This window comes from Leptosomus discolor, chromosome 1 (genome assembly GCF_034619465.1).
Source record: "Leptosomus discolor isolate bLepDis1 chromosome 1, bLepDis1.hap2, whole genome shotgun sequence".
Taxonomy (NCBI): Eukaryota; Metazoa; Chordata; class Aves; order Leptosomiformes; family Leptosomidae; genus Leptosomus; species Leptosomus discolor.
In genome coordinates this window covers 111,991,318-112,017,810 of record NC_141391.1, presented here as the reverse complement: position 1 = coordinate 112,017,810, position 26,493 = coordinate 111,991,318, and the positions used below count along the sequence as shown (strand labels likewise).

General features: G+C 37.7%; 1 protein-coding gene across 1 annotated transcript in view; it reads right to left on the bottom strand.

Annotated features, from left to right (window-relative positions):
• Positions 1-298: 298 nt before the first annotated feature.
• Positions 299-26,493, bottom strand: part of ROBO2 (roundabout guidance receptor 2) — a 435,305-nt gene continuing 409,110 nt past the window's right edge. The window contains exons 19-24 of the mRNA XM_086462902.1: positions 21,091-21,133; positions 19,393-19,520; positions 14,875-15,156; positions 9,850-10,006; positions 3,682-3,923; positions 299-375 (exon numbers count right to left, since the gene is read on the bottom strand). Of these exons, the coding sequence (XP_086319028.1) occupies positions 299-375; positions 3,682-3,923; positions 9,850-10,006; positions 14,875-15,156; positions 19,393-19,520; positions 21,091-21,133 (929 nt within the window). The remainder of the gene's footprint in view (positions 376-3,681; positions 3,924-9,849; positions 10,007-14,874; positions 15,157-19,392; positions 19,521-21,090; positions 21,134-26,493) is intronic.

Genomic DNA, 26,493 nt, shown 5'->3' with positions numbered 1-26,493 from the left:
GAATTTTCTTATCATTTTGCAGCAAAGCAAAGTATTTTCAAATCTTTCTTTAACTTTAATATTAACACATTTTAAATGTTACAGAAATAAAGTGGAATAATTTTCACTTAGAAAGTGTTTGACTGATGATGTATTTTACTGTTAGGAGCAAATTGGTGTCACTGTTAACTGTGTTTGGTTACCTGTCACAGAGCTGTCTAGATTGTCCATACTGGAGCCTGGAGTATGCTCGAGACCTCTTAGCGGCCTACTGATTTCTACAGTTTCTTCTTCAATATCATCCTCATCATCATCATCATCATCTGGAACATCTGTTTCCAAATCTGAAATAAGGTTTCCAGATACATATCCTAGGGGCGGAACTGGAGCCTGAGGAGGTTGTGTATTGCTTTGGATGTGCCTATACAAACAAAGAGGAAAACATCATTGGAATGGATGAAACTTTGTAGCCCATGGTCAATAGAAGATAAACCTTTCAGTAAATCCTGCAGTAGGTTTACAAAACGTGCTTGTTAGGTCAAGCTCAAGCAAAGTCAGTTCAGTTATTCACCACAGTTCCTAATACCAGAGTACCTGCACATTTTCCAGTCTTAAATAGACTTCTCCTCCTGTAGGATGGGGAAGGTCAAAATTGTCCTTTTACAGGTGAGGAACGACGTACACAGAGGCTACACAAATCAGGTAGGAAGTCCATGGAAAAGCACAATTCTGAATCCCAACCTAGCATATAAGTGTCTCACCCAATATTCCACCTTGCAAATCACACGTTGAGCCAAAATTAAATTTCACTCCTTCTGCTTAAACAGACTCAGTGCCCTTAAGTAAAAGTTACCCTAAAGAGGAGGAAATGACCAGTAGAACAGAATAAATTTTCAAGTCCCATGAACCCATTAGCAGCGAGGCTTTGCTTTATTCAAAGCAGTTTAGTTTATTTAATAGCAGCAGTGTTAGGGCATGCATGTGCGAAATTACTGCATGCAGCAATCAAAATTAAAAGAAGAAAAACAAAGATAAAAAACACCCACAGGATAGCTAAATGGCCAAAGGTAAGCATGGGACTTGGAGTTTCATTTGCGTGACCTCTGAGAGGATAGAGAGGAAAAGAACAACCATTAGCTTTCAATGAAGCATTCTCCACAGCACTACAGGTACACAGCAAGCTGTGCCAGGGGACCCAGGCATGACTGGCCTTGGCATAAGAGCATGTACCATGCTTGAAATTGCTAACTTAGGCATGTGGGAATCCTTGGGTGGCTGTACATGAGGTGCCATGACCCGATTCGAGTCGGCAGCTCTCTGGACGGGATCCAGGATTCTGCTGGTCTCATGCTTGGACATCAGCATAACAGAAAAAATTACAACTGTCACCTGCTTGGTTTCCTAGCTCTAATCTATTTTTGATGAAAACTTTGTGCTGTATTATTGCCTTCACTTCATAAGTGCAGTAATTCCCTTTATTCAAAAAGCTGTTTTTTTTCTTTTCATAATGTAAATCTATCGGATCTGAGAATGTCACGGTAAATGTTATGTACCACTGGAATCTCTCTCCACCTTGGTGTAGGTTTTAACTTATTGCTTATTCTGAAGCTTATTTGAAGAGCAAATGCTTCCCTACTGATATACAACCCCCTTCTGATTAGCAGTTCTTGAATATTTTTCTGCCTGGCCACCAGGTTCTTAGCTATGCAGTGCTCAAAACACCACGCTAAAGGGCACTACCGTCTAACTAACCCTCAATAAACAGTGTGATTAGCTCCCAAGCAAGCAAAATACTTAAGTAGATGCTTAATGTTAAGCATGTGATAGAACAATTGAAGTAAATTTCTCATGCACTTGTAGTTAAGCATATACTTAAGTGATTTGCTGGATCAAGGCCATAATGATTATGTGCTTTTCCAGTAATATCTAACGTGCTTTCTTAAGTTTCTAGTTGGCTGTTCTCTATATTTCTCTTCTATTAGTCCTACAGTAACCTATCTGTCATGTATCATGTTGTTGTTTTGTTTCCTCCCCTCTACACTGGACAGCTTATCTTCATGAAAAGAAAACTAAGAAATCTTCTGTCCCACTTAAGACAATGGAAGATTTTCCACTGACTTTGAACAGCATTTTCTAATCAGCATGATACGTGTCCAGCCAAACAATAACAAAGCATTAAACAATTCCATGTCACAACTACTGCAAAAATCACTTGTACTTGCAACCCTCAATATTTACCCCAACACCTGCCATGAGGTCCAGGTATGAAAAATAAGTTTATCTCCTCAATATCTTTTTCAGCGTTTCAGGCTTAATTACTGTAACCTTACACAAAAGTTACCTTAAAAATCTATATATTCCTAAGCACGTTATGGAAGTTCTCAATCAATTTTCACTTCTCCAAAAAGGGAGCAAGACCTTTCCTGTCAGCTGCAAGAGACTTTGATACAGAGTCCTACTATGATATCTGCTCCTAGACTGGCACCCACTGTTTGTAGGATGCCGAAAGGGTAACAGCTGCAAAGTGCCGCAGCGATTGACTGCTCAGACAGGGTATGCATCTGTGTGCTGGCTCAGAAGTCAGTTACCTTCAATAGGCCAGGTCTAGCTGCTGCCTGGGATTTGAGTCTGTCCCACAGGCAGGCCAGGGTCTGTGCTTGGCAGCATGGCACTGCAACGGGACCAAAGTACCCTGTTGACTGAGTGCAGATTGCAGACAAGCCTTGAGGCTTTGGCGGTGTCCAGGGAAAACAGCTGGCTTTGATTTGGCATCGCCTGCCTACCTGCCTAATCTATTTATGGCAGCTCAAGCTGAATAACTTTGTGGCTTTATTTACCATCGAAGAAAGGCTGCTCCTCCACTGGCAGTGTGCCATTCAGTAACTAGCTCTGCTTTTCTCCTCTGAGATTTGTAGGCTTTGTCTGGATAGAAAAGTTGTAAAAGGACAACTGCTGCTTAGGGAACATCCAGAAAGCAACTGACCTTCACCGTATCCCCAGCCTAGTGCAGTTGACAAGTTCTTTTTCAGTCCCTGAAGAGATTGCTTCTGTTTGTTTTGCAGGGGAAATGTTACTGTGGTATTTGCTTGCTCTTCCTTTAAATAGGCTTAAAGCACTCTAAAACGTTAGATCCATTTTGTAAATACTAACAACTTCCTTCCTGCTGTTTCTAGGTTTTCCCTATGAATCAGAAATTTTCATGGTATTTCAAACTACAGTCTGAGATGCAAATGCTTCATTCTCATCTGACACAGAGTAAAAGCTGCTACATTGCTATTTCATGTGACTAGCACTATTTTTAATCAGGAATTTAGAGCCTCAATATTTTTGAAAATCCTAAAAAATTAGTATCTTTTGCTAGCCTGAAAAGAGAGTAATCTGAATTGTATAAAAGTTGTCAGTAAGTGGATGTTAACTACTTAGCTGAATATATGTAAAACTCCAGAGGAATATTATTTTTACCTATTTTTAGCCAAGATCTAACACATTACCAAGCATTATGGTTTAAAAAGCACCTTCTTATGTTTAAGGCCTTCACATTGTAGATACAGTTTTGCTATTTCTTCTTGCATTTAACTGCTTTGGAAACATTGCTGAAATGTTGCTGAACACAGTCAATATTTATTTAATCAAGACATACGTTTTCATTTCCCAGATCGCAGGTGCCCCCTTCAAACACTGACCATGTCTGCTTTGCTATGTCAAACTGGTAAGCCCTAGTTAACTCATCAAGGTGGGCTTGAAGCATCGGCTGCATCTCCTCTCGTGGAGAAGGTGTGAGGGTTGCAGTTGACTGTTGCCCAAAGGAGATTGCAGGTGATGAAGCTACTCCTCGGACAGGAGGTGTAGGAACACGATCATCATCTTCTTCAAGCTCATCCTCCATGCCCTGATGTAGGTATGTCTGAACTGGCAAAGGTGGACACCAGCCATCACTGTCATATCTAAAATAAAAACCAAGCAAACTTAGTGTATATCAGATTTCATCTCTGCTGTGCAGTAGAGGGTATACAGGATTTCTGCTTCAGTTTGAACCCTCACACACAGTGTGAGCTTTAACATTTACTGAAAATAGGGTCATAATTGCTTAAATTCTCCTTACTGGGTCTGTTTAATTTTTCCCACAACAGCTAAGCAACTTGAACAAGATGTGCAACAAAAAGAAATTACTATTCCATTATCACATTTGCTAATGGTGATTAGATAATGTTACGCCACAATCAACAACAAAAATGAACTAACTCACTTCCTGGATCATTAACCTAGGAGAATGCATGAAGATTGACCTAGACATGAAAATAGCAGCATTCTTAAAAGGCAGAGTGAGCTTTACGTAGTTGCACTTACGCACTTCCTTGCTCCCATCCTCACCTATATTTGTCTATACATTTACTACTTGCTTTTACTTTGTAGATTAAATAAAAAGCTAGACTTTCCACATAAATTCTGGTCTTTCCACACTGCATATAGAGATCTACTATGATGTGTAACACATTCATGCCACAGCAACATTGACCCTAACCATATGCTATGTCACAGCACTAGCTGGTAAGATACATTAGCACAGCTCTGCCAGCACCCCACCTCCTAACCAATCTTTACTGGGACTCACCTAGACAGTGCTAAATTTCTGAACACTTTCAACTCTCCTGCCCAAAGTAAATTAAAAGATTAAGAACTATCAATATTCTTCAATACCAAATTGTCTCTTCACATAAGTGATTTTCTGATAGGTTTTTGTGTTTCAATTTTTAGTCCTACACTAAAGGTGTAAGAGGTGATGCTACATCTCATCAGGGCTAGAAACATAAGTTTTCAATTCTATTACCACTTCTTATGCAAGCTTTGACAGCAATTCAATTCTTTTCTGTCTCTGTCCTCATCACAGTAGTTTTCAGTTCAGTGTTGTATTACAGTATCATCCCAGGACCCTGTCCTTTAGAGACACCAGCTGCACTCAAGTTGCATAGGCCCTAGTGACTATGGTTATTCCCTGTACAGTATGTCCCCAGAGTAATTCCCTAATCTGAACACAACTTCAGTTGTGCACAGCTCTGCTGACGATCACACCACTCAAATCTCAACACTGTCTACTCTTCCCATCTTCAAAACATGCAGTCAGACTGTAGTCCCTTGAGCATCTGCACACATTTCCTCTCAACTCCCAATGTATTTCAAAATACCTCAGGTTAGACAGCTCTTTTCAAAAGGCAACCAGACAACCAAAAGCTCTCACAGCTCCTTCACTGTCAAACCATCTCGCACTCTAAAGGTCATTCCCCAAGAATCATCTAAGTCACTGTATCTTCTTTCCACCTTCAGAGAATGCTGGCAGAGTACATCCTTTGTGTCTGCAATGCAGGCAAGCAATGCATTGCGTTATACAATTAATTTCTCAAACAGGTTTAAAAATACGTCTTTAAGGGTCCTGATTTGGAAGGAAGGAATTACCCATTTCCCAGAGAAAAAAATTAATCATTGCCAATTTTCTCAAGTGTGAAGCTGGGTTACAAAAAGTCTGGGAACACTGAGACAGAGAAGTTTCAAAACCTGTATTATGAACAGAACATTTACTTGAAGCAAACCCCAAAGATTTCTAAAATTAACTAAACTACTTTTTCCTTATTCAAATGTCTGTAGTTTGTATTTGAAAGTAAATATTCAGGATAGCTAAAACAACCTGACTTAATAATCCAAAAGTCTGTGGAAGACACATCTTGTAATTAAGGCCAGTATGACTTTAAATCTGTATCTAGATATAACCATATACAGAGGAGTAAATAAATGCTGCATCTTAACACTTGGCATTTAGGAGCTTTTGAGTGAATGATCATCACCATTTTCACAACACAGATTCAAGAAAACGTTATATGATACATATTCAATTCCTTAGGAGGCGGTTAAGATATGACTAGCTCTAATTTGCCTTTCCTTGCAATATTTACTCATGACATTGCCACCCAAGGATGAAGGGATCATCCTAACTCATGCTGCTAAAAATGTATAGTGCAACAGGTCTGTCACTTACTTTTACTCTCTCAACTTCCTGCTTTGGTATAATGGCTTCTTCTTTAAAAGGGGCAGGGCAGAAAGATACTCCTTAGTGACTTTTCAGTAATGCATAAATGAGCTTTGGATGTGCTCACCTTTTGACCCTAGTTGCTTCAAATCCCCAAATGTTCAGCTTGATAGTAAAAAGATTTCTTAGTAAAAGGATTCTGCACAAGTACCGTACTTTTACCTCTATTTTGTTTGAAATGGAAAGGAGCCTAAGCCTGAAGTTCAGGACATTGAGATTCAGGATTTCAGGTACAAGAACCTTTGTCTTTGTAACGTAAGATGTCTCAAAAGTCACTAGTTCTAACCTGCATTTTATAAAAAATAATCTGCATGAAAGAGCTAGCAAACCTAACAAACTACACAGTAACTACACCTCACATAAATGATACAGTTATTGAAAATTCTGGAACCAGCATAGTGAAAATTGATCACATCTGTGTTCGTTTTGGTTTTCTGAATAAATACTATTTGGTGAAAATGCATGCAACCTTTTTTCAAGTACTTCTTATTAAAATCTAAGCACCTTAACTTCACTAGGAATCTGACTGTTTCATGATAATTAAGTCCCTAAATAAGTTCTGGTCAACAAACATGATTCTCTGTGTTACTAATAATTTTTATTCCATTCTCAGCACTTTTATTCTATACTAATCTTTTGCATTTAAAAAGCTTGGTTCATTACAATTGACAGATTTTTTCTTCAAAATAAAAAATGTGATAGATAAGGGGCACACTCTATAACAATTCTCTTTCATTATACACATTGTAGCAACAAAGAAAGCTTCCATCTCTAAGCCTTGAGAGAAAGGATTTTTTCATGTAAAAGCTATCAAATCCTTTACTTTTTCTAAAACCAGAAAATTACTATCAAATATATTGACATCCAGCAGCTAATAATTGATTAAGGTAGAATTAATTAAGGCAGAATCGACAGTAAGAAAAAAACCCCAATGATAACAGTATAAAGACTGCTCTCACTGGGGTTGGCTCAAGATCATGTGTATTATTGGTGAACAAGTAGATGATAATAAATAAGTAATAAGCATTTCTTACTGTCAAGTTTGTTAAATAAAACCAAGCAAAAGCATCTTTGAAAAGGGTAAGAAAGGGAACATGCTTGATTGGGAGCTAAAACAGGAAAAGAGAAACTTCAAAGACTCTGCAGTATATACAAGAGAAAATTAGGGAAGATGATGCGGAAAAAGCAGTTTGTAGAAGACCACAAAAAGGTTGAAAGTTTCACAAGAGTTTACTGGGGAAACAACAGTATAAACAGACTTCCTGCACAGGTTAAATAGGAATTTAAGACATCCCCAAAACTACCGTATTATATAAACAGGTTGCTTGGATTAACATGTTCATCTTTTCTTACATGTGTTGCAGTTCATGGAAAAATGGAGGTGAATGCAAACCTCAATTCTTCTGGGGAGAAGACAGTAGAGAGAACTAAGAGTGTATTTTTTTTTCCTTCCTTACCTATGATTAAGTTAGGTGACTTTATTTTTTCACTTGCTGCTATTGTGGATTTTCTTTTACAATTTATAAGCCAATAGGCCATCGGTGTTAATTTCTAGTAAGCAAAATAAGGCATCAAAATTGTTTAGGTTATTTGCAATACTCATGCCAAGAAACTCACACATGAATTCAAGTGTTATAGGAAGACATGCACAGAAAAAAAGAAAGTTTCTGTTTAGATGCCAGCTTCCTTGGTTTCTTGCTCTAAACGTTCACCTTTCATATTGCATTGTGAGAACTTTATTAAAGTCTTCATTTTTTCCTACTTGAAGTTCATTTCTCAATTGTAATTCACAATATAATTACATCTGCATGTAATTAATTGTAAAATTAAAACACATTGAATTTGTCATACACAGTCTACATCAAGGTGAATCAAGAAAAACAGAACAGTTTAAAAAAATTGCCTGCTTTTTTTTTACCCAATATGTCAATATTCGAGGTAACACAAAGTATGCAGGCCATGATTCATTCCATTTTAGTGTGTAGAAAAACACACAAATAAGATCAATCCCTGAATAAAGAACAACCATTAGTATTGGACACATCCTCAGGAAGTACGGGCATTGCAGATTCCTTGGGTTCAGTGAAGCTGGTTGCAAATTACTGTAGCCCAAGACTGATACTGGTAAGTCTAATCTTCAAATTTTTTGTGTGTTTAGTAAAATCAATATTAGAAGGTCTTGTTACAACCACTATTAATGAGATATTACAAAAGACAGGGAAGAGTAATTCAAAAGATAATCAGAGGAAAAACTACGTCTGAATTGTTGGGGACCTGGAAGGCTGATGATTACTTTATCCTTAAATAACCAATGTTGTCTTGGTGACCAACATCATTCCTTCCAGCTAAATAACAGATACTTTATGCAACTGAGGAGTCAAGCCCTGTGTCACAAGGGATTTCTCTAGAAGGTATTTCCATCTACCTTTTATGCTATTTTCTCGTCCTGAAAGAAAATCCACGTTGTTTGCCTTCTATAGTATAATTATTTTACTGAAATGGCTGCATATGTGTTTTAAGGATATAAACAGATGCAGACAAATATTATATGGCGAAACCATCTTGAATTTATTTTAGTGTTTTATAACAGAATACAGAATACAATGATTATATGCACATTTTACCTTGAGATTTAAACAAAATCAGTAAGGTTATTAATTTTCCCTTATATTTGCTTTGAAATTCTAACTCTAATACAGCCTGAATGGACCTTCATTTTAAAAGGAACTCCACTGAATTACACAGTTATTATTCATTTTAAGAGTTGAAGGACTTGATATCAACTCAAATATTAATATTTAATTATTCTAATTTTCATTATAAAAGTAGTGATGATAAATTCTTGCTTACAAAAGAGATAACACTTGAAATATTTTTATTCCATAAAGATATTAGAATTATTTTTAAAATATATGTTTCATCCTTAGGAAATATTGATTAATTTGTGTATTTAAACAGGCAGAAATTTATCCCTGACAGAACAATGATTCTCAAAGGCTCCAACAGAGCTGATCACAGTGAATTATTTTTCTATATACTCTGATTTTCCTCCAGAGTTTGATAACCTGGCATTTCATATCATTTTGCTTAATAAAAAGCATTCCATAATTGTTCTCTGTGCAGGAAATGTCTCATTCCTTTCATTCAGTGCTTTTTGTGTGATTTTGTGTCCTTGAGAACAAGTTCAAGCTATCTGAAAATAAGTGTAAGGTTCCAGAAGTTGTTTAAATAATAATTAAAAAAAGGGGCTATAAATAGCATGCCTTCCTCAACTGTGAAATTTTTCCTAAAAGCTGATGAGAAGATTATTATCCACTGGTTGATCTTCTGAAAGTAATCCAGTTTAGTGTGGGTTTTTTGTTCTGTTGGCTCTTATATTTTTAAACATTAAATCAGCGAAAAAATACAAGGAGTCAGATTATGTCATCCTTACTCAGTCTGAGCCCCATGATCTGCAAGTAGTCCCAACAGAATTCAATTAAGCTACATGTGAAGCGAGATATTTCTCAGCATGAGTAGGCAGAGAAGCCCTACATGATGAAGAAACAAGGTCACTTTTATTTCCATCTTCAGTCACTATCAAGAGAAGCTATTCAAACATTCCTCCTTCATAGCCTTGAATAAGTCTATAAGATAAGGCACCCTTTTTTTTTTTTTTAAAAAAAAAAAAAAAGAATAATATTGTCACTTAACAAAATAAAAAAAAAAAAAAAACACAAAAAAAAACCAAAGCAACTCATCTCTGCAAACCAGAGATTTTTCTTCAAGAGGAAAACAAACAAAAAAATTACCCTGCTTCCTGTTGATCCACCCCATAGTGTTCGAGCTCTGTGCCTGGAAGTGGCTGCACAGGAGGGGGTGGGAGGGGAACACTGGCCCAGTTTGAACCATTATTTTTCTGGGGCTTGGCAGTATTTTTGTTTTTCTTCTTTTTTCCTCCTTTGCCACCTGCAAATCCAAAAAAAAAAAAAAAGTTAGAGATATAATGTGGGAAAAAAAAGCTATTTACATTTTATTGAAAGAATTTGATTCCAGATGGCATGCCCCAAAAAAGAAGGTACATTTATATCTCAGCAGAATCAGCATCAATGTAATAATGCTGTTAAAAGGTTATAAATAATAACAGAATGGAATGGAAAAATATTCTGAATAACTGCTGAAAATCACTTCTTTTTAAAACTCCGTACATTTGCATCATAGTAGTGCACAACCAAGGAAAGACATGTTTTGTTGTGTCAGAAATATATGTACTGATTTATCCTTGTCTGCTTTATGAATTCTTGAATTCACTCTTAGATAAAAATATAATAGACCATAGCAAGTTATTTCAAATGTCAGAATCTAATGTGCTTATAATACAATTTTACATAATCTCTTTCTGTGCAAAACAGAGGTTAAGGACACAATCTAAAAAAATTGCCATTAGACTCAGTATCTTTCACCCAGAATGACAAGTATAAGTTGTCAAAACAAAAAGAAACAGGGTTTTGCTGATAGAAATTTACTACGTTCCATTTTCTAAAACATCAGGAAGTAATCTGCAATGTTTTAGGACCATCTGTTTCACAGGATTCAAAAATCTTGTGCCACTACAGAGAAGAGGTCCAATTTCTGATGTAGAACTCTAATGGAGGAGGCTGGCAAAATTTAAGTGAACAATCCATTTTGCTTAAGCGCTCTTCTCTTCTCTTATTGTCCTTTTACCACTTCTCCAGTTGAGACACTTCCATTTGAGGGAAAGTGATCTTACAGAGAAAGCTCTCATCCCACTTGTTTCAATTCTTTTATTTTGCCCTGACTCCTTTTTCAGGAATTCATTCAGAGGAAGAATGGCACAAGATTTTGAATCTCTTGACTGCTTGGTGACCCATATATTTATTGCCATTTGCTGATGGCTTTCAAACTCTCTGGATTGTTGGGTGGACGAATGGTTTCTCATATCCTTTTTCAGTGGGGTGCCAGCTGGGAGTCACTCATCCCTTGCCTGTTGCAGAAAGCACAGTCTAATTCATTTTACCCACTGAGGTCTCTTGCCAATTTATAAAAAAATATGAGCCAAAAAAAAACCCAATGTAAAAAGTTCTCAACAGCAATGAGTCAAAAAGGCCACAACTGACTTCTCAGGCAGGGTGGCACAGTGTGCACTAGCAAGCACCACCCTCTTTGCCATGGCTCTAGCTTTAGGCACAGAGACATCCAGGAGGTGGTCCAACTCTAGCATGTCATAGGAGCTTTTGTCTGAGAGACAGTGATTTTATTCCGTCATCTCCAAATGTCAGCTGGACCAAAATGGGCGTGAAGAGAGCGGGAAGAAAAATGTGATTCTGTGATTCAGAAGCAACCAAGACTTCTTTTTTCACCTCCCGCTGTGGCCGCTAGAGATAGGCAACAAGTCCGGCAAGGTTTCTAATCAGCCTGGCTGCCAGCACGTTACATACAAGACTTTGCTTTCCACTACTCAGTTCCAGACCAGGGCTCTTCCTTCCTTGTCTTGCAGTTTTTACAGTAAGTCCAGGCAAGATCCTGTCATTCACTATGTGCAAACTGAGCTGATACTCCCATCTATTAGGATGCAAGACAGGATCTTCCCTCCTTTTGTAGCCTGGCAGAGAGGGAAGCTTTCTTGAAAAGGGAAAGAACATTCTGATCAACAGAAAAGAAATCCCAGTGATGGTGGCAATGGAGGAACAAATACATGAACCTTCTGGAAGGAAAATGAAGATTTCAAAGCACAGGTATGGCAGAAAGCGGGGTTAGAAATAGGGTCACAGAAGAGTACAAAGGAAGTATATCAGTTTTAATCTGTGGGATATGGGGGAATTTTTGAAAAGTCAGCGAGGGTAGGAGCCAACAAGAGCTAAGGCGGGATGGGCTGCTTTGGCAGGAAAGCACATGCACAAGAGTGTGTGTGTGTGTGCACGTATGTTGCAGGGGGATTTAAACTACGAATACTCACAGAAGAGAAATGCGGAGAAGAACTTCAGCTTAGAGATTAGTTGAGGTGGAGAGGAAGATTTGAAAGTGTAGCATCTTGATAATCTTAGGAGACTTGTAAAATGGAGGTTGGATGTGTGGGGTGCTAGTATGGAGTCACTTGGGTTTGTGGGGTTTTGGAGAGAAAGGTCAAAGATAACAGAGCTATTAGAAAGACTGAAGCACAGAGCTGAGGAACTGTTCAGATGAAGACATAAAAGAAAGGAATTCCAAGGTCATTACTGGTAGGGAAAGCAGCCTATGCCATGTAGTTGGGCAGGAGATTTCTCTTCTGTCCCCACGGGCAGAGTTACTCCACTATCAGACTAGTGGAACAGGCACCTAATACATAATGCCTAACGTGTGTTTGAAAACTGTTTCACCGAAGCCTTGTTTCCCCATAGCAATAATGCTTGATGTTTCAATGTCTCCTCACACTGAAATTCAATTATGTTGTTCAAATCTCTAGATGAATCAGGTCCGGGAAAAAGAATTTGCTAGTCAGGCTGATGATCATAGCGCTGACATAAGCTGTGAGATGTGCAAAGTACAGCCACAAAATTTCCCTGCCTCACAAAGCAGTTGAGTTTTTATCTATTTTCCATTTCTCAGTGGGATAGGATATCTCATGATATTCATTTGAGAGACACAGAAACTTAGTCAGAATAATAAGTAGTACTTAAGTACTATCCAAAGAAGTACGAGAACAAGTCCCTGCTCACCCCAATGGGGACTACGTAATCAAAACTGGTCTCTGACTCCAGTGGTGCTCTAATTATCGGACTATTTGAAGGTCTCTCCCAGTTTCTCATGTCTAACAGACATAATTTGCCTGTATTAAAGACATAATTAGTGGGCAAGAGACAGCGAAATACTGACTCTGCAGTCCAATAGTCTGATGCTCATCTGAGCACTGGGGCATCCAGGTGTGAGCTGCTTTGATCACAACAGGAATGCCCTGGCCACAGAAAGACTGGCTAACCTGAAGTTTCCATGTGTCGTCAGCAAATTTACTTCAAACTGAGAAACACTACACAAAATATGTTTCACTTGAAACATTCATTCAAAGTCCAGCTTTCAATCAACTGGCATTTCCCACTGAAACTTTGTATTTTCTGAGAAAATTCTTAGGCAGCTGTAGCTGTCAACACATCTAAAGCATGATACTGTCCTCTGATAACTGGCACATATGTACCTCAGCATATCAATTTCTGCATTTTCATGCAGCCAGAGGAGCAAGCCGATTTCCTAAGCTAGTTGCCAATACATCTCACATACAAGGAACAAGAACCTTCCTTGAAGTGTATGAACTTAGCTCCCAGACACCTCTCTGGCCAATGCCATAAGTCTATTTTTCTTTCTCACTTAAATCACCTAATACTCCTAATGAGAACACAAAACTTGCAAACACATTTGGCTATTTGAGTTATGGGCCAATGATTTTAGGCTTTTAATCTCAACAATCAATTTGAATAGTCCTTTAAATTGACCTAAAGAAGTAATTTCTAGGGTTGATCTGTTACTGTTACGATTGCCCCAACTTATAATGGAAATTCAAAAGGCCACGGATATAGTATGAATTTGAAATTTAAGTCCCTTCAGCTGTCTCATATTTCAGTTAAGTAAAATAGTAGACTTTAATTTTAATTGCTGGCTTTTTGTGCCTTTTTTGTCTTGAAAAAAACATGTCATAGTTATACATAACATAAGTAACAAGTAAGCAAAACTAAAGAAATTAAGAAAAAGGTGATTAAATATAATACACAACATGTACTAAAACCATTTTCATCCAATGAAAATGTGTCATGTTTCCAATATAACATGCAGCACGCACATTAAATTTACATTCTGTTTGTAAGCAGACTTGTCACAGTTTTTGAAACTCCAGTCATCTTGCAGGGCCCTACATTTATTTCTGAGTTCCTTCACTGAAAAACAGCATTTAGAAACAGCTCATGGGAGTGGGGAACCTGTTAACAATGCAACAAAAATATTAATCTCCCCAGGAAGTTCAGTGTGAGGAGATCTATAAACTGAAGATTGATGGGGAAATATATTTGTTACACGAACTGTGCTCTCAGTGAAAGGATGTGACAAGGCAAGGTTTGCAACTGCGCCGACAAGCGCTGCTTGGGAGGCTTCTCAACTATCTCCAAATAGGTTTTGCAAAAGGCATTTCTTTTGAGTAGAGGCCAACGTGACGCTGTTCGCTGACGTTCCAGTGGGCAGGCACCCTCACGGCTATCCGCGAAGCGCACCTGGGAGGTTTTCCGCCTCCCTGGTGAGATGCTTACCAACACCCCTCCGTCCCTCACCCACCCACGGCGGTGGAACCAACCTGAGAGGCTGCCACTCCTTTCAGAGCTGTTGTGGGAGCTGGTGGTGCTGAAATCCTGTGACTGGTTGTGTGGCAATCTATTAGCCAATCCCTCAGCCGCGCGGTAGTCAGGGATGTAAAGCAAGGCTAAGGGTTAAAGGGCAAAGGTCACAGTGGCATCGTGTGATTAGTTGACAGCACAAGCACATGCAACACATGCAGTTAGCAAGTCAACGGCAGATGTGGTGGGGCAGCAAGCTCTAATTTTTCTTTCTTTTTTCCAATGTATACCTATCCTAGCCTAATGGAAGGCAGACGGCTTGGTGATTAGCACAGGACAAAGAGGATTAAAAGCACAGAACAATATATTTTGTGGCTGTGTGGACATCAGCATGCGTGCAAGGTATGTAAGTATTAGTTACGGTAAATATGAACAGTGTCTCACATACTAAAAAGATTTTTCTAATTCATGCATAGATGATACAGTATAAAGCCAAGGGCTCTGGAAAATAAGAGCTGTAATTACCGTTGTTGCCTTTGCCTTGGTCTGGGAGAGAGTAACCGAACCCCATCAGGTCATTTTTTTGCTGAATTGAGCTTTTCCACTGAGGATCAGGTAAGTCAACAGCCAACTCATGGATGCTGTTGGAATGCAGTATCTGGGTGGTGGCATATGGCGTAGCTTGCGTTATTTGGCTGGAACTGTTGTAACTAGTTTTCGTGGTGAAGTCAATGCTGCTGTAAATGGCTCCATCAGAAAGCATAGTAGCAGTTTTATCTCCTTGCCCTGGCACTGGTGGCAGCACATCTGTGGTGAACATAGGGGAGTGAAACAAATCATTGATGCAGAGGAAGCCTGAAAGTACCAAGGTTTAAGATGAAAAATAAATGTGTCATTTTGCACGTTTGCATTTCAGCTGAGACAGGTCCATGAGCCAATGAAGGGAAGATGATGTACAACCATCGCCAAGCTATCAGCATCTGCGACAGGCCTACCACTTGTCCTTCACGTCTCACTGCCTAAAACCATCTTTTTTTTTTTTTTTTTCCCATACCTTCAACTGTGAAAGCGAAGTTTGGAATATTTCTCTACTGAAGAATGTTTTCAATTGTTCACTCTATGTCAGAACCAATGAAACTGTCTGAGCTTCAGGGAAATGATGAAAGGAGTGAATCTACAAATCACAGAGGAAACTTTCCCAGCAAATACCTAGCAAAACTCTTAAATGGATGCCAAAGCTCTCAAAGTAATTTTTTAAGGGCATCACCTTGACTTCCTTGAAGTTTTATGCATCAGTTTATTTAATTTTCTTTCTGACATTAGCTAGTACATTTCTCCTTTTCAACAAAAGAAACCATGTTGTTACTGATACGTGAAAGAAAATCTGTTATTCTGAAGGGATTTAAGTGATCAGTCTCTTAAAACTGCAAAGCAGTGTTGATAATGGAGAACAACTTGCTCAACTACTCCAGTACATTTACCTGAGAAACAATACAGCATATTTAACTATCTGTTGACTTTTCTACATCTTTTGAGTCCTATCACACACTGCAATTTGTACCTTTAATCAGTTAGATTTGCAATCTATCACCTTACTAAACGCGGTAGTAACCTTCGCTGGTGGAATACTAGACTTAGGAGCTGAGACTACTGAAGCGTTTAAGAATCTAATGACGACTGGCATGAAGTCCCAAGGAGAACCATAGCTCAGCACATAACCTTCTTCCCGCTCTCTCAGAGGTCAATTTATCAAAAGGTAATATTTTTACAATTTATTTAGACTCTGAAAAGTTGAATCCATTCTGGAATTTACTTGTTAGAAAAAGGCATATATAGCTGGATGGCAGATATGGATTCCAACTGTTAGATGGTACCTGAGGTGATGCATACTCCTATAGTGAGGATGTTCAGATCCCATTCTAGGTATCACAGATATTTTAATACACCTTAAGTCCCAGAGACAAAAGATGATTCTTGCACCTAGACAAAGGTTTAGGCTCAGTTCCAGACTCAGACATGGGCTTTGTGCAATCTCAAGGAATACATTTGTTCTCTCACTCTCTCAAGACTTTTCCAGCAATAAGGTATGATACCATGGCCTCCTCCCACTGTTTTTTGTTGTTTCTTTTTCTTCCTGAGATGAACATTGAGACCACAGAACTATTTCCGACTGCATTCATGTGTGCATCAGTGAACATTTTAATATGGACCCTAAAACCATCTGCAGTCTCAGGGCAAAAACATAACACTAACAATCAATATGGCAATAACAAGTGCTCAGTAGAGAGACAGCAGAAACAGAGATTAGATTTGGGTCTATCAGTATGATCTGTTTTTGCAGACAACAACAACAGGGAAATGGGCACAATCAAGTATTTAAAATGCCTTAATTGTATTTACTTGTATCTGCAGATAAATTGTAAGTGCAAAAAAAGTTGCAATTAATGCAAACTACAGGTCATATTTCAAAACCAGCTTACTACTATCTATCCGCACATATCCAATGTGTTTTCTAGGGGCAGTACACAATCATAAAAGCAACTATGTGCAAATACAGCATGATACGTGAGAGACAAGCAAAGTCCTTTCTTTCTTAATTTCATTCACAACATGAAGACTTTTCCTTTCCATAATTGGTTTCATCAAAGTCTAATGGATTGAAGTTTAGTAAACTCTGTTGTTGATGCATAAAATGAAGTAAGTTTCTTCAAGCTCAACCTGTCTGTGTTGGATTTGCAGACTCATGGAATCAAAAACTAGCAAAATGCTCATTTCTTGAGTGCTCAGACATACATCTATCTTTTAGAGCATGTTTCTGGCCACTGAAGAGGTGCCATCTCTATATAGTAATTTTAAAACGGAGAACTATACATTTCCATACACTCGAAAGTTGCATAGCTTCCCACCAGCCAAGAATTTTCATTCTTACAAATAAGCTGAGGTTCTCCAGACATTCTGGGAATTTTCAGTACAACCGCAGATTACTTTTTTGACCTCAATGAGATGTATACACTAAGCACTCAAAGAGCTATTAAAGCACCATTTTACAAAGGGCCATATTCACCTAGTAAAAATCAAGTGTGATTTTCCCACCAAGTTGTCGTAGAAAAACCCACCACTTTACGTGTCAGCCCAAAGGTGAACACGCATTTCCCACTGGATGCTTTCCCCAAAACTCTCCAAAATCTAACTTGTTTTGTAATTCCTGAGATAAATGAAATGGTGCTGAAGTACTTCCTGAGGGAAGCTCTTTCTTGCTGCTTCGGGAGACACAGTAGCATTTTGTGGCCTTACACAACTCCAAACCTAACCTGTGTTTCCCACTCACAGCCCTGCTCTCAAGTGCCTATAACGTGGATTTCACTCTCGAAAGCAACATTAGAACTGCCTGCCTCAGCTTCTGAGTTTCCAAAGTGACGATTGCCATCTTACTGTTTTCAAAATTCTTACAGACCTTTTGTATTATCACAGACCTTTTAACCAGTAAAAGATGCCAAAGTTCTATCTATACAGTTACTTAATGTTAAAAGACATCTGACTTCTAATCCATCTTTAATGTAGAAAGAAGCATTGAAACTCAACTGATGAAACAGATAGGGACAAGTGGTCCCAAAAGAGCCAGAATAAAAGTATGAGCTCAACTGTAAAGATCATGAGCAGAATTAAGATGCTGAAATTCAAAATATAACTGTTGCATCTCTTGGACAAGTTTGGATCTATGCCTCATCCACATTGAATCCAAGAGTTTTAAAACATGCTTCCAATTTCAGTTGTATAGAGACAACTGCTAAAAGAAAATGGTAATTTTTCTGTATTATATGAGCTTATGAAAAGACAGAAAAGCACTGAAGGGTTTTATTTTCAAGACATTCACAACAAAGAAGCTGGCAGATATTCAGTTGCCTTCTAAATATTATCAAAATTTTTGCTTACTTTATAGTATATTTTTGTAAGACAAGAGCTTTACAACATTTTTATATGGAAAATAAATCTAGAGCGTTTTATTGTAATTTAAAGTCACAGTAGTCAAACTACAGGCAAGTTCTCACTCTTTTCATGGGAACTTATAACCGAAGTCAGAGATGGTTTTCAGAAGCAGATTCTAGTACAGTTAAAAACGGAATTCTTTTCACATTTATCAGTTTGATGCTTTTATAGATTTTTTTGCATTTTAATGTATTTTTGATATATAACGTTGTCTTGAGTTTTGTTTACTTTTTTACATCTTAAAAATATTTATATACTCACTTACGTTAGGAAATCTTGTTCTGAACACCACTACGCAGAACTAGCTGTGTTATCACAGAAACCAAGGAAGCAACAGACAGATGTGAATGTTACCGTGACTTTTAAAAATTCCAATCATACATGTTGAAATTCCCACTTAATTAAAATATTTGAAAGAATATAACTCCTCTAAAGATTCGTCACCATAATTATAAATCATTACCTCATCTTCCCAAAGGGCCTCCCTCAATTCAAAATGGAAAAAAATTGCTAAAAATCTAAATAGTTCCCTTTTAGGTATTCTTTCCTCCAATAAGAAAGAAAGTTTCTGAAGACCTTTGAGGTCTTCTTCATGGATTATGATTGAGACTGAGAGCAGTCCCAGCAGGAAGGGGATGGGTAAGGTGACAGCAACAATGTTCTGTCCTTCTGCTGCTGAAGGAACATCCTTCCTATGTCCCCCAAGTTCTTCTCTGCTCTTATGGACATCTTCTATTGCTGGCTACATTGCCCTGCACAGCAGATTGCTCATCTCCACGCAAAAGGGAATGAGTATGAGCAACAAATACATTTCTTTTGAGATGATAAGCCAATCCTGCCTCACTATCATGGGGTAAATTACAAACCAGACCTACATTTTAAGGAAGAAGGAAAAGACAAAGCAAAATGAATATTTTAAAGTCAATTTTAAATCAAATCTCCAGTCAAATATAGAAAGAACTATAATAATAAAAAATATTACACAGTGGTTATTATAGATGTTAACTAGCGGAAGCCATTGTATACTATACAGTGACTTAATAAAATGAAACCTACCTCCACGACCGAAATTGCCAAGATCATTAGGTCCACTAGTGCTGTTATTTACTGGCAGACTTGTGGCAGGCCAAGAGTCTGCAAGCCAAGGATAACTGGGGTCACTTGCATTCAACAGACCTGGTCGACTGAAGCAGAATGAGAAAAAAAGATATTCATACTATATATATATATATATAAATAATTTATAAAATTAAAATATCTGTGAGACAACTAGTGATAGAAAAGACCATATCACTGTTCTCCTAACACCCTAGGTAACAAACAGTTTAGGAGACTTTAATTTATTTTAAATTAAAATTGTGTAGCCTTTGATGATTTAAAGACCTTGAGCAGTTAATTAAGGTTATATACAAATCAACTTTGTCAGTAGAAGTGGGACTAGGCATCCGTCGTGATTCTGCCAGAATCCAAATGAACTCCGTTGTCTGTGTGGAACAGGGGTTAGGCAGCACCATCTCAGGATCCTACACCAGGGCTGCATGATAAATTACCACCTCAAGGGACCCATCACTCAAACTGATTGCTCCGTATCAGCCATTTCCAGGACTTTGGGCTACTATTTCTTCCTTTCCTTGCATCCCAAATGCACGCCTGTCATCTACAGGCTGGTAACTCTTTCTTTGAGCACTCCTGGATGGTTTAGAGGCAAACAGGTTTGAGAAGGATTAATGGAAAGTCCACAGCTATCTTTATCTGCCACTACTGCAGGGCTTTTATATCCCTGTAATTCCTAGCTTTGAGAGCAGTATTAAACAGCGAGTATGTTGAAAGAGAAGATACACTTGGGCCATAAGGCACTGTGTCTCTCCCACGCAGGAAAAACAGCCAGAAATTTATCAAGGCAGGTGAATTGTTTGTAGTTGTATTTAACAGGGAAAACAAATAATTTCCTGCAGACCCCTCCTTCCCCCAAACAAAAACAAAAAAACATCCACAGTTCTGCAGTTTTTCTCGTTTGTTAATGCACTCATGAAGTTGGAGCAACATCTCCAATCACTGTCCGTTATAAACCCCTGCCTGGTACAATCCCTAAGAGAAACATCGGTTTCTATGGAAACAGCAATAAGAAGACCCAGCCGCTTTCTTGCCACATCTACTCGCTCTCATTAGGCATAATCTCTTTTTGCTAAAATATTGATTAAATGGGAGATTGGAAGTTATTACCAGGGCCTAATTACAATCTCCATATTGGCAAAGGGAAAATAGATGAGGATATATGGGCCCGTTATCAGCTTTTATCAATTTCAATTGAGTAGCCAAAGTCGTGGAATCCAGTCCTATCAATCTACAGCCTATTCATCATCCATGAATCATTTATTTCATGATCGATTAAGTGTAATTGTTCACTCACAGCAATTTAGGGGGAGCCAATAAGGAGTCTTAAACAACAGCAACTTCATTTGCTAATGTCTAATTAATGCAATAAACATCCTGGTAACAAATGAACACATTCCTTGTGATATTTACTACCCATTTCTTCCAGGGCATCTGGGAGATATGAAACATCTGGGCTTGATTCCTCCAAAGTGCACAACAGATAGGTCATTAAACCTTGTGGTAAGCTACTTAACTTCTCCTAGTGTTGTCAGTCTTCCCAAAGATCGGTTATTACCCAAGTGCATACCTATAGCATTTTTCAGATCCTTAATTTTAAAAATAAATATGATGGAAAGACCTTTATACAAAGAAACATACCTTCCATTGCTCATTAGTCCTCCATCTCCTCTTTGGAAAGTGACTGTGTTTTGGTTGGAAAAACAAAACAAACAAACATACACACACACGCACACACACATAAGACAGGGAAAAATCAATTAGTAATAACTAAAAATAACAATTCAAACTACTCAGTGTCCAAGATCAGAGGCCTCTTGGCATCATCACATAATAAAGTACAGAAATGATAAGAAAAGCATCAAACACATTAGGGTTACAATTAGTTTAGGATTTCACTGCACATTATTGATTAACAGCAATTTGCTCTGCAGCTTGCGAGGCAAACCAGCTGCCTGGGCAAAAGGCCTGAATTTACCACAGGTCCCTTCCTATGGCTTTGCGTTGCAAGACTGAGCCATGTGATGAAATTGTTTTCTTGGAGTGCTTTTGCTTCAGTACATAATGACATTGCACCAGCAAGTTAATAACATCATGTTGTAATGCAGTAATATAATGTCACCACACAAATGTGCCATTTCCCAGGACAAATACAAAGAGGTGGCAGCTCTATTAGAGCTGAAGGGGTGAAAAAAAACATACAGCTGCACCGTTTCCATTAAAAGTACAGTATAAGAACTAGCACCCACACATGAACGCATACACACTAGTATCACTGGGAAGAAAAAGTGTTTCCAGCCTTGCCATAGGGGATGCCAAGGACATATTCAGAGCCAGACAATTTTTTTTTATGGCTCCATTCATGGGTGTTTGATAAAACAAGCCTATCCCTTATCTATCTTATTAATAGGGTTACATTTCAGGGCAATATAGGAAAACTCACATTAGTAGTGAGATGTTAATTGACAACATTTGATGATTCTTTTTGAAGCACTGGCAAGTATTTTGACTCAAGGCCAACAGACTACTCTGGTTCTCAGTGCAATATCCCGTTATTTATTGTCAGGCATAGATAAGGCAGAGTATTAAATTATATCAACGTCCTGGACACCTGCATCCTTACAGGCTCCTGACAAGATGAGAGTTCGAATTTCAGAGAGGAATGGGAGAGTCTGTAGCCAGTTTAATTCAAAATAGGCTTTAGTTCGGAAAGATTATTTACCTTTGTAAGATAGACATTCCCATCATTAAAACATAGCTCCCAGAGTATTTGCAAGATTTTCCAAATACTAGTCCAAACTACACTAATTCAAGATTAGGCTTTCTATTATACACCATTCTAATCAGACAAAATTACTACACCCAATAGAAATGCTGTGATCATTAAAAAAATTAGCAATGACATAAATCCACTGGGAAAATACTTCTGACACCTTATAGAATCCTTGTCACTTTATTAACTCCTAGGATAATGTCATAGTCTGTATGCAGCAAAGGGGACAAATCTGGCCCCTCTGGAAGCCCTGCTGGAAGAGTGCTTGGGTAAGGTGATTAATTACCCTTCACTGCAGAACAGACTAATATCAATATCAGAAAATCACTGCAATCATATGTCACATCAAAACGGTTAAAACAGCTGAATTTTGAAAGGATGTAATCAAACCAATTAATGAAAAGAAAATCAGAAGGGGGTATGGGTAGTATTAAATAAAAGTCTGCTTTGAAAAACAAGACATGGTAAAACATTGCAGCTAATTAATTTTAGTGCAAATGCTACTTTCATTCACATTGTTTCTAATGTCATAATTCTGTCATTCCACCAAATGACTGTATCACTTGTTGCTTAAAAGTGAATAATCTGAAGTGCTGTGGATATTATAGATATCATGTGTGAGTATGCCAAGAGGCAGGTACTGCCTGGCTATGTTTCAAACTTGTTGGTCAAAAGTACATTAGATGCTGTTTCCTTTCTCCTCCTCCCCTTCAAATTTAATACTCCATTTCTCCATCTTTCTGCATTATTCAAAGTAACAAGAAAGAAGGAAAATGAGAAACAAAGGTGCATTTAGTAACAACCCTTATAAATAAATTTTACAGATTTAAGGGAATTCCAGTAAAACATATGTTCTGAAAACTTCTGGGGACTAATGCTCTTGTTTAGACTATCATTTACCAGAAATAATTTTAAAGTAATATTGTCACCACTTGTATATCACATGCAGGCATGTGAGATTTTAACTATACATGTCACATGGAAAAAAAAAACCCCAACGCTTGTGGTCTTCAAAATATTTATATACCTTGTGTACCTTCATAAAGCAAAGCTAAAATGCTGGAGCTAGTAGGAGATTGCAGCAATGTTTGCCAGACACATTTTATTTTCTGTGTAGTGAGGTATGGAAAAAACTCCAAGGCATGCTGTGAGAAACGTATCAAGAAGACATGACATTGAAACCTCTTCACTAGAGCCAAAACTGCTCCAGAGTGGCTGTGGCATAAGAGATTGTTGAGAAGAGACGGGTATCACAGCATTTACTTCTACCTGTGTATCCTGGTGGCAGTAACTGTTTCATGGTTTTTTCCTACATTAAATAATCTTACAACTTCCCAATATAAACACTGTTTTTAGAAGAAAGGTTCAGCTTAGTATATTAAGAAAAGAACTTGTCTTGCAGTGAATTGTTATTCCTGTGGAAGACTGTGCCTGGCTTATGTGATATGTATGGAACTGGGAAGGTTTTTTCTCTTACCCTCCACCCTGTATACCAATGCATGGATGGTTATAATTTTGATGAGAAAATAAATAAGAAAGTATTTTATTATTCTTGGTGGAAAAGGCTCCAGAATATCAACTAAGCTAGCCAAAATTCCTCCTGAAGTGCAGACATGTCATCAGGATGTTACAGGAAAAAAATCATATTCCTGATGCCATCCATAAATGGGCTACCTGAGGCTGAATAGAGAAGGTGCCTTTCTTTTAGCATAAATATTGTGAAAGGAAAGACAGCTAACAACAGAAGATATGGTCAGGCTGCCAACACAAGCACTATGTTTATCATTCCTGCCGTACATTTTGTCAGCATTTTTGCCTGCAGTTTGACTTCTGCAATTACAAAACAAGCCTAAATGCCTGAATAGGAGCATACTTAATGCAATGCAGGCTTGTAGATGTCACTGTAAAAATAAAACACACAGACAGCTGGCTTTATTCATCCTATCTCCACTTTAAAAAGAAGTAGAGCAATTTCAAGGGGCAATGTAAGACGAAGAAGGGAAGGATGCCCCTATCACTGACCCACCCATCTCCCTTGCTTCTTATGACTGAGGAAGCAAAAAAGCTCTTTCAGCAGTCTTTGCATCTGATATATGTTCTTAGAAAGGCTGAAGACCTGCAGGGATGAGATTGGTTTTCAAAAGAAGATGAAAAAATAACCTCTGCATAGAGAGATTTTGAAGGAATCCCCACCAGCTTATACTTCAAGGACCTTAAAAATGCAGAAATATAATCCAAAGTGCATTTTAAATGCATAATTATTTAAGGAAATTATACTGTATATATTTGTACGAAGAACAGCATACGTTAAGGAGCTTTTCACACGCTTTTTATTAAATATACAAGGAGGTACCCGAACATTTACTAATATTATCTGACAAGGTTAAACTTAATCTTCACGCCTGCTAGAATTGGAAAAATATGAATGTATAGTAACTTGACATTCTGAGGCAAGAAAGCTTTAGAAAGCTTTAAAAAGCTTTCTGCATGCCTATCTCTAGTAGGCCACATTTTCCTACCGCAAATGAAAACTTTAATGTTGCCAGCCAAGTCTCATTCCTTTTTCTGATAAGCTGTTCCTCAAATACGAATGTAGATTAATCCTCTTTTAATAAGCATTAACTCAGAACAGATAATCAGCATATAAAAATTCCATCAAATCTTCTGTCTACCTCTGGATGATTTTGTCAAATAATTTATCCTCATTTAACAGTTTCAGGAGTTGTGCATAAAATGTGTAGCATTCCATAATTCTCTATCTATTTTTAATTTGTTTTTGTTTACCCAGCTTCATGAAATCTTTAACCCCAAGGAGCACTAGTCACTAAATAAGTTTACCTACTCATAAGTGAAAATACATATTTACTTTCTTTGCATGACTGATGGCCTGGACACTTGAAAACAGCTGAGTATTCAAGTGAGTGGGTACTGGCACAACAGTGAATTTGAGGGCACAGGAAAGACAAGCAGATAAATAATATGTCTCTTATTTCAACAAAAGGATTCCATGCCTTTGTTGTGTAAGACCTTAGACCAAAATGTGAAAAGAGAATTGCAACTTCCAGTGCAAAATAGAAAAATTCTGTTCTGTCATTGTAATATGAGAATGAAACAATTCATTTAGTATACGAAAAGCGGTCAGACATGTCTTTTGTGCCATCTACCTTTTCTTGTATCACGTAGAAACCCACAGTGCATGTTTATACCCAGGCAATCTGAGTAAAGGGTAACCATAAAAATACAAAAACCCCCAGTGTAACAGTACTTTAGCTCTTACAGAAACTCACAAAAGCAAGACCAATCCAGTCTTTGTATCACAGAACAGATGACTGAAGAGAGGTAACATTTGTATTTACTTTGTCTGTGCCAGATTTGGTTTTGTTGATATAATATGATATGGTACGACATTGTCCCAAAAATGTATACTTCTTGTACAGCTGGAGATGATGACCCTACTACTTACCAGTAGTAATCTAATGAACATAGTCGAAAATCATATGTTTTGCAGGACTGATATTACCAAGAATCAATGCCTGGTGAGTCATGATGGGGGAAAAGGAAGTGGAGGAATAGTGGTGTACAGAATTGTGGCTCAGTAACTACTGGAGTCAGTTCAACTGAAAATAAGTAAAAAGACTTATTTATGATTTTCAATGTCACTTTATTTGTGACCAACTGAGAAATCAATCAGTGCTTATGAAAATGTTCACAAACACAGGAAGCTTAATGAATTTAACTCAATCAAATATTCTTATCTGGTACAAATCTTTACCAATGGTGTGACATTTGCTCTTTGCTCTTCTCCTACACAGTGTTACAGTAGTTTTGTCACACAGCAGAAATTATAGCTCTTAGGAGCCTAATAACAGAACACAAATAACAAATAGTCTCAGTGAATGACCCACAATCTGAAAACGACCCAAAAGAACATTTTTAGCAAGTAATTATATAACTTCAGAATCCAAACTTTCAAACAACTACTTTTAGTGTTTAAAGTTCTACATATATGCAAATACAAATGAAGAAAAACAAAACAAAAAACATTTACATGAGAATTAACTGAAAAAATTAGTTTTTTGGTTTGTGTCTGAAATAAAGTAGATGTTTCTAATACATTCAGTTGTCTTTATTACACAGTCAAAGCTGCATGTTCTGCGACTTTCTGAAGAATTTAAAAGCAGATGTCTGAACAAAAAGTGTGCACCTTCTAAAATCAGAGTATATTAGGATAAATTCATCTGTAGTAAAACTTTATTGACAGCTGTCTGATG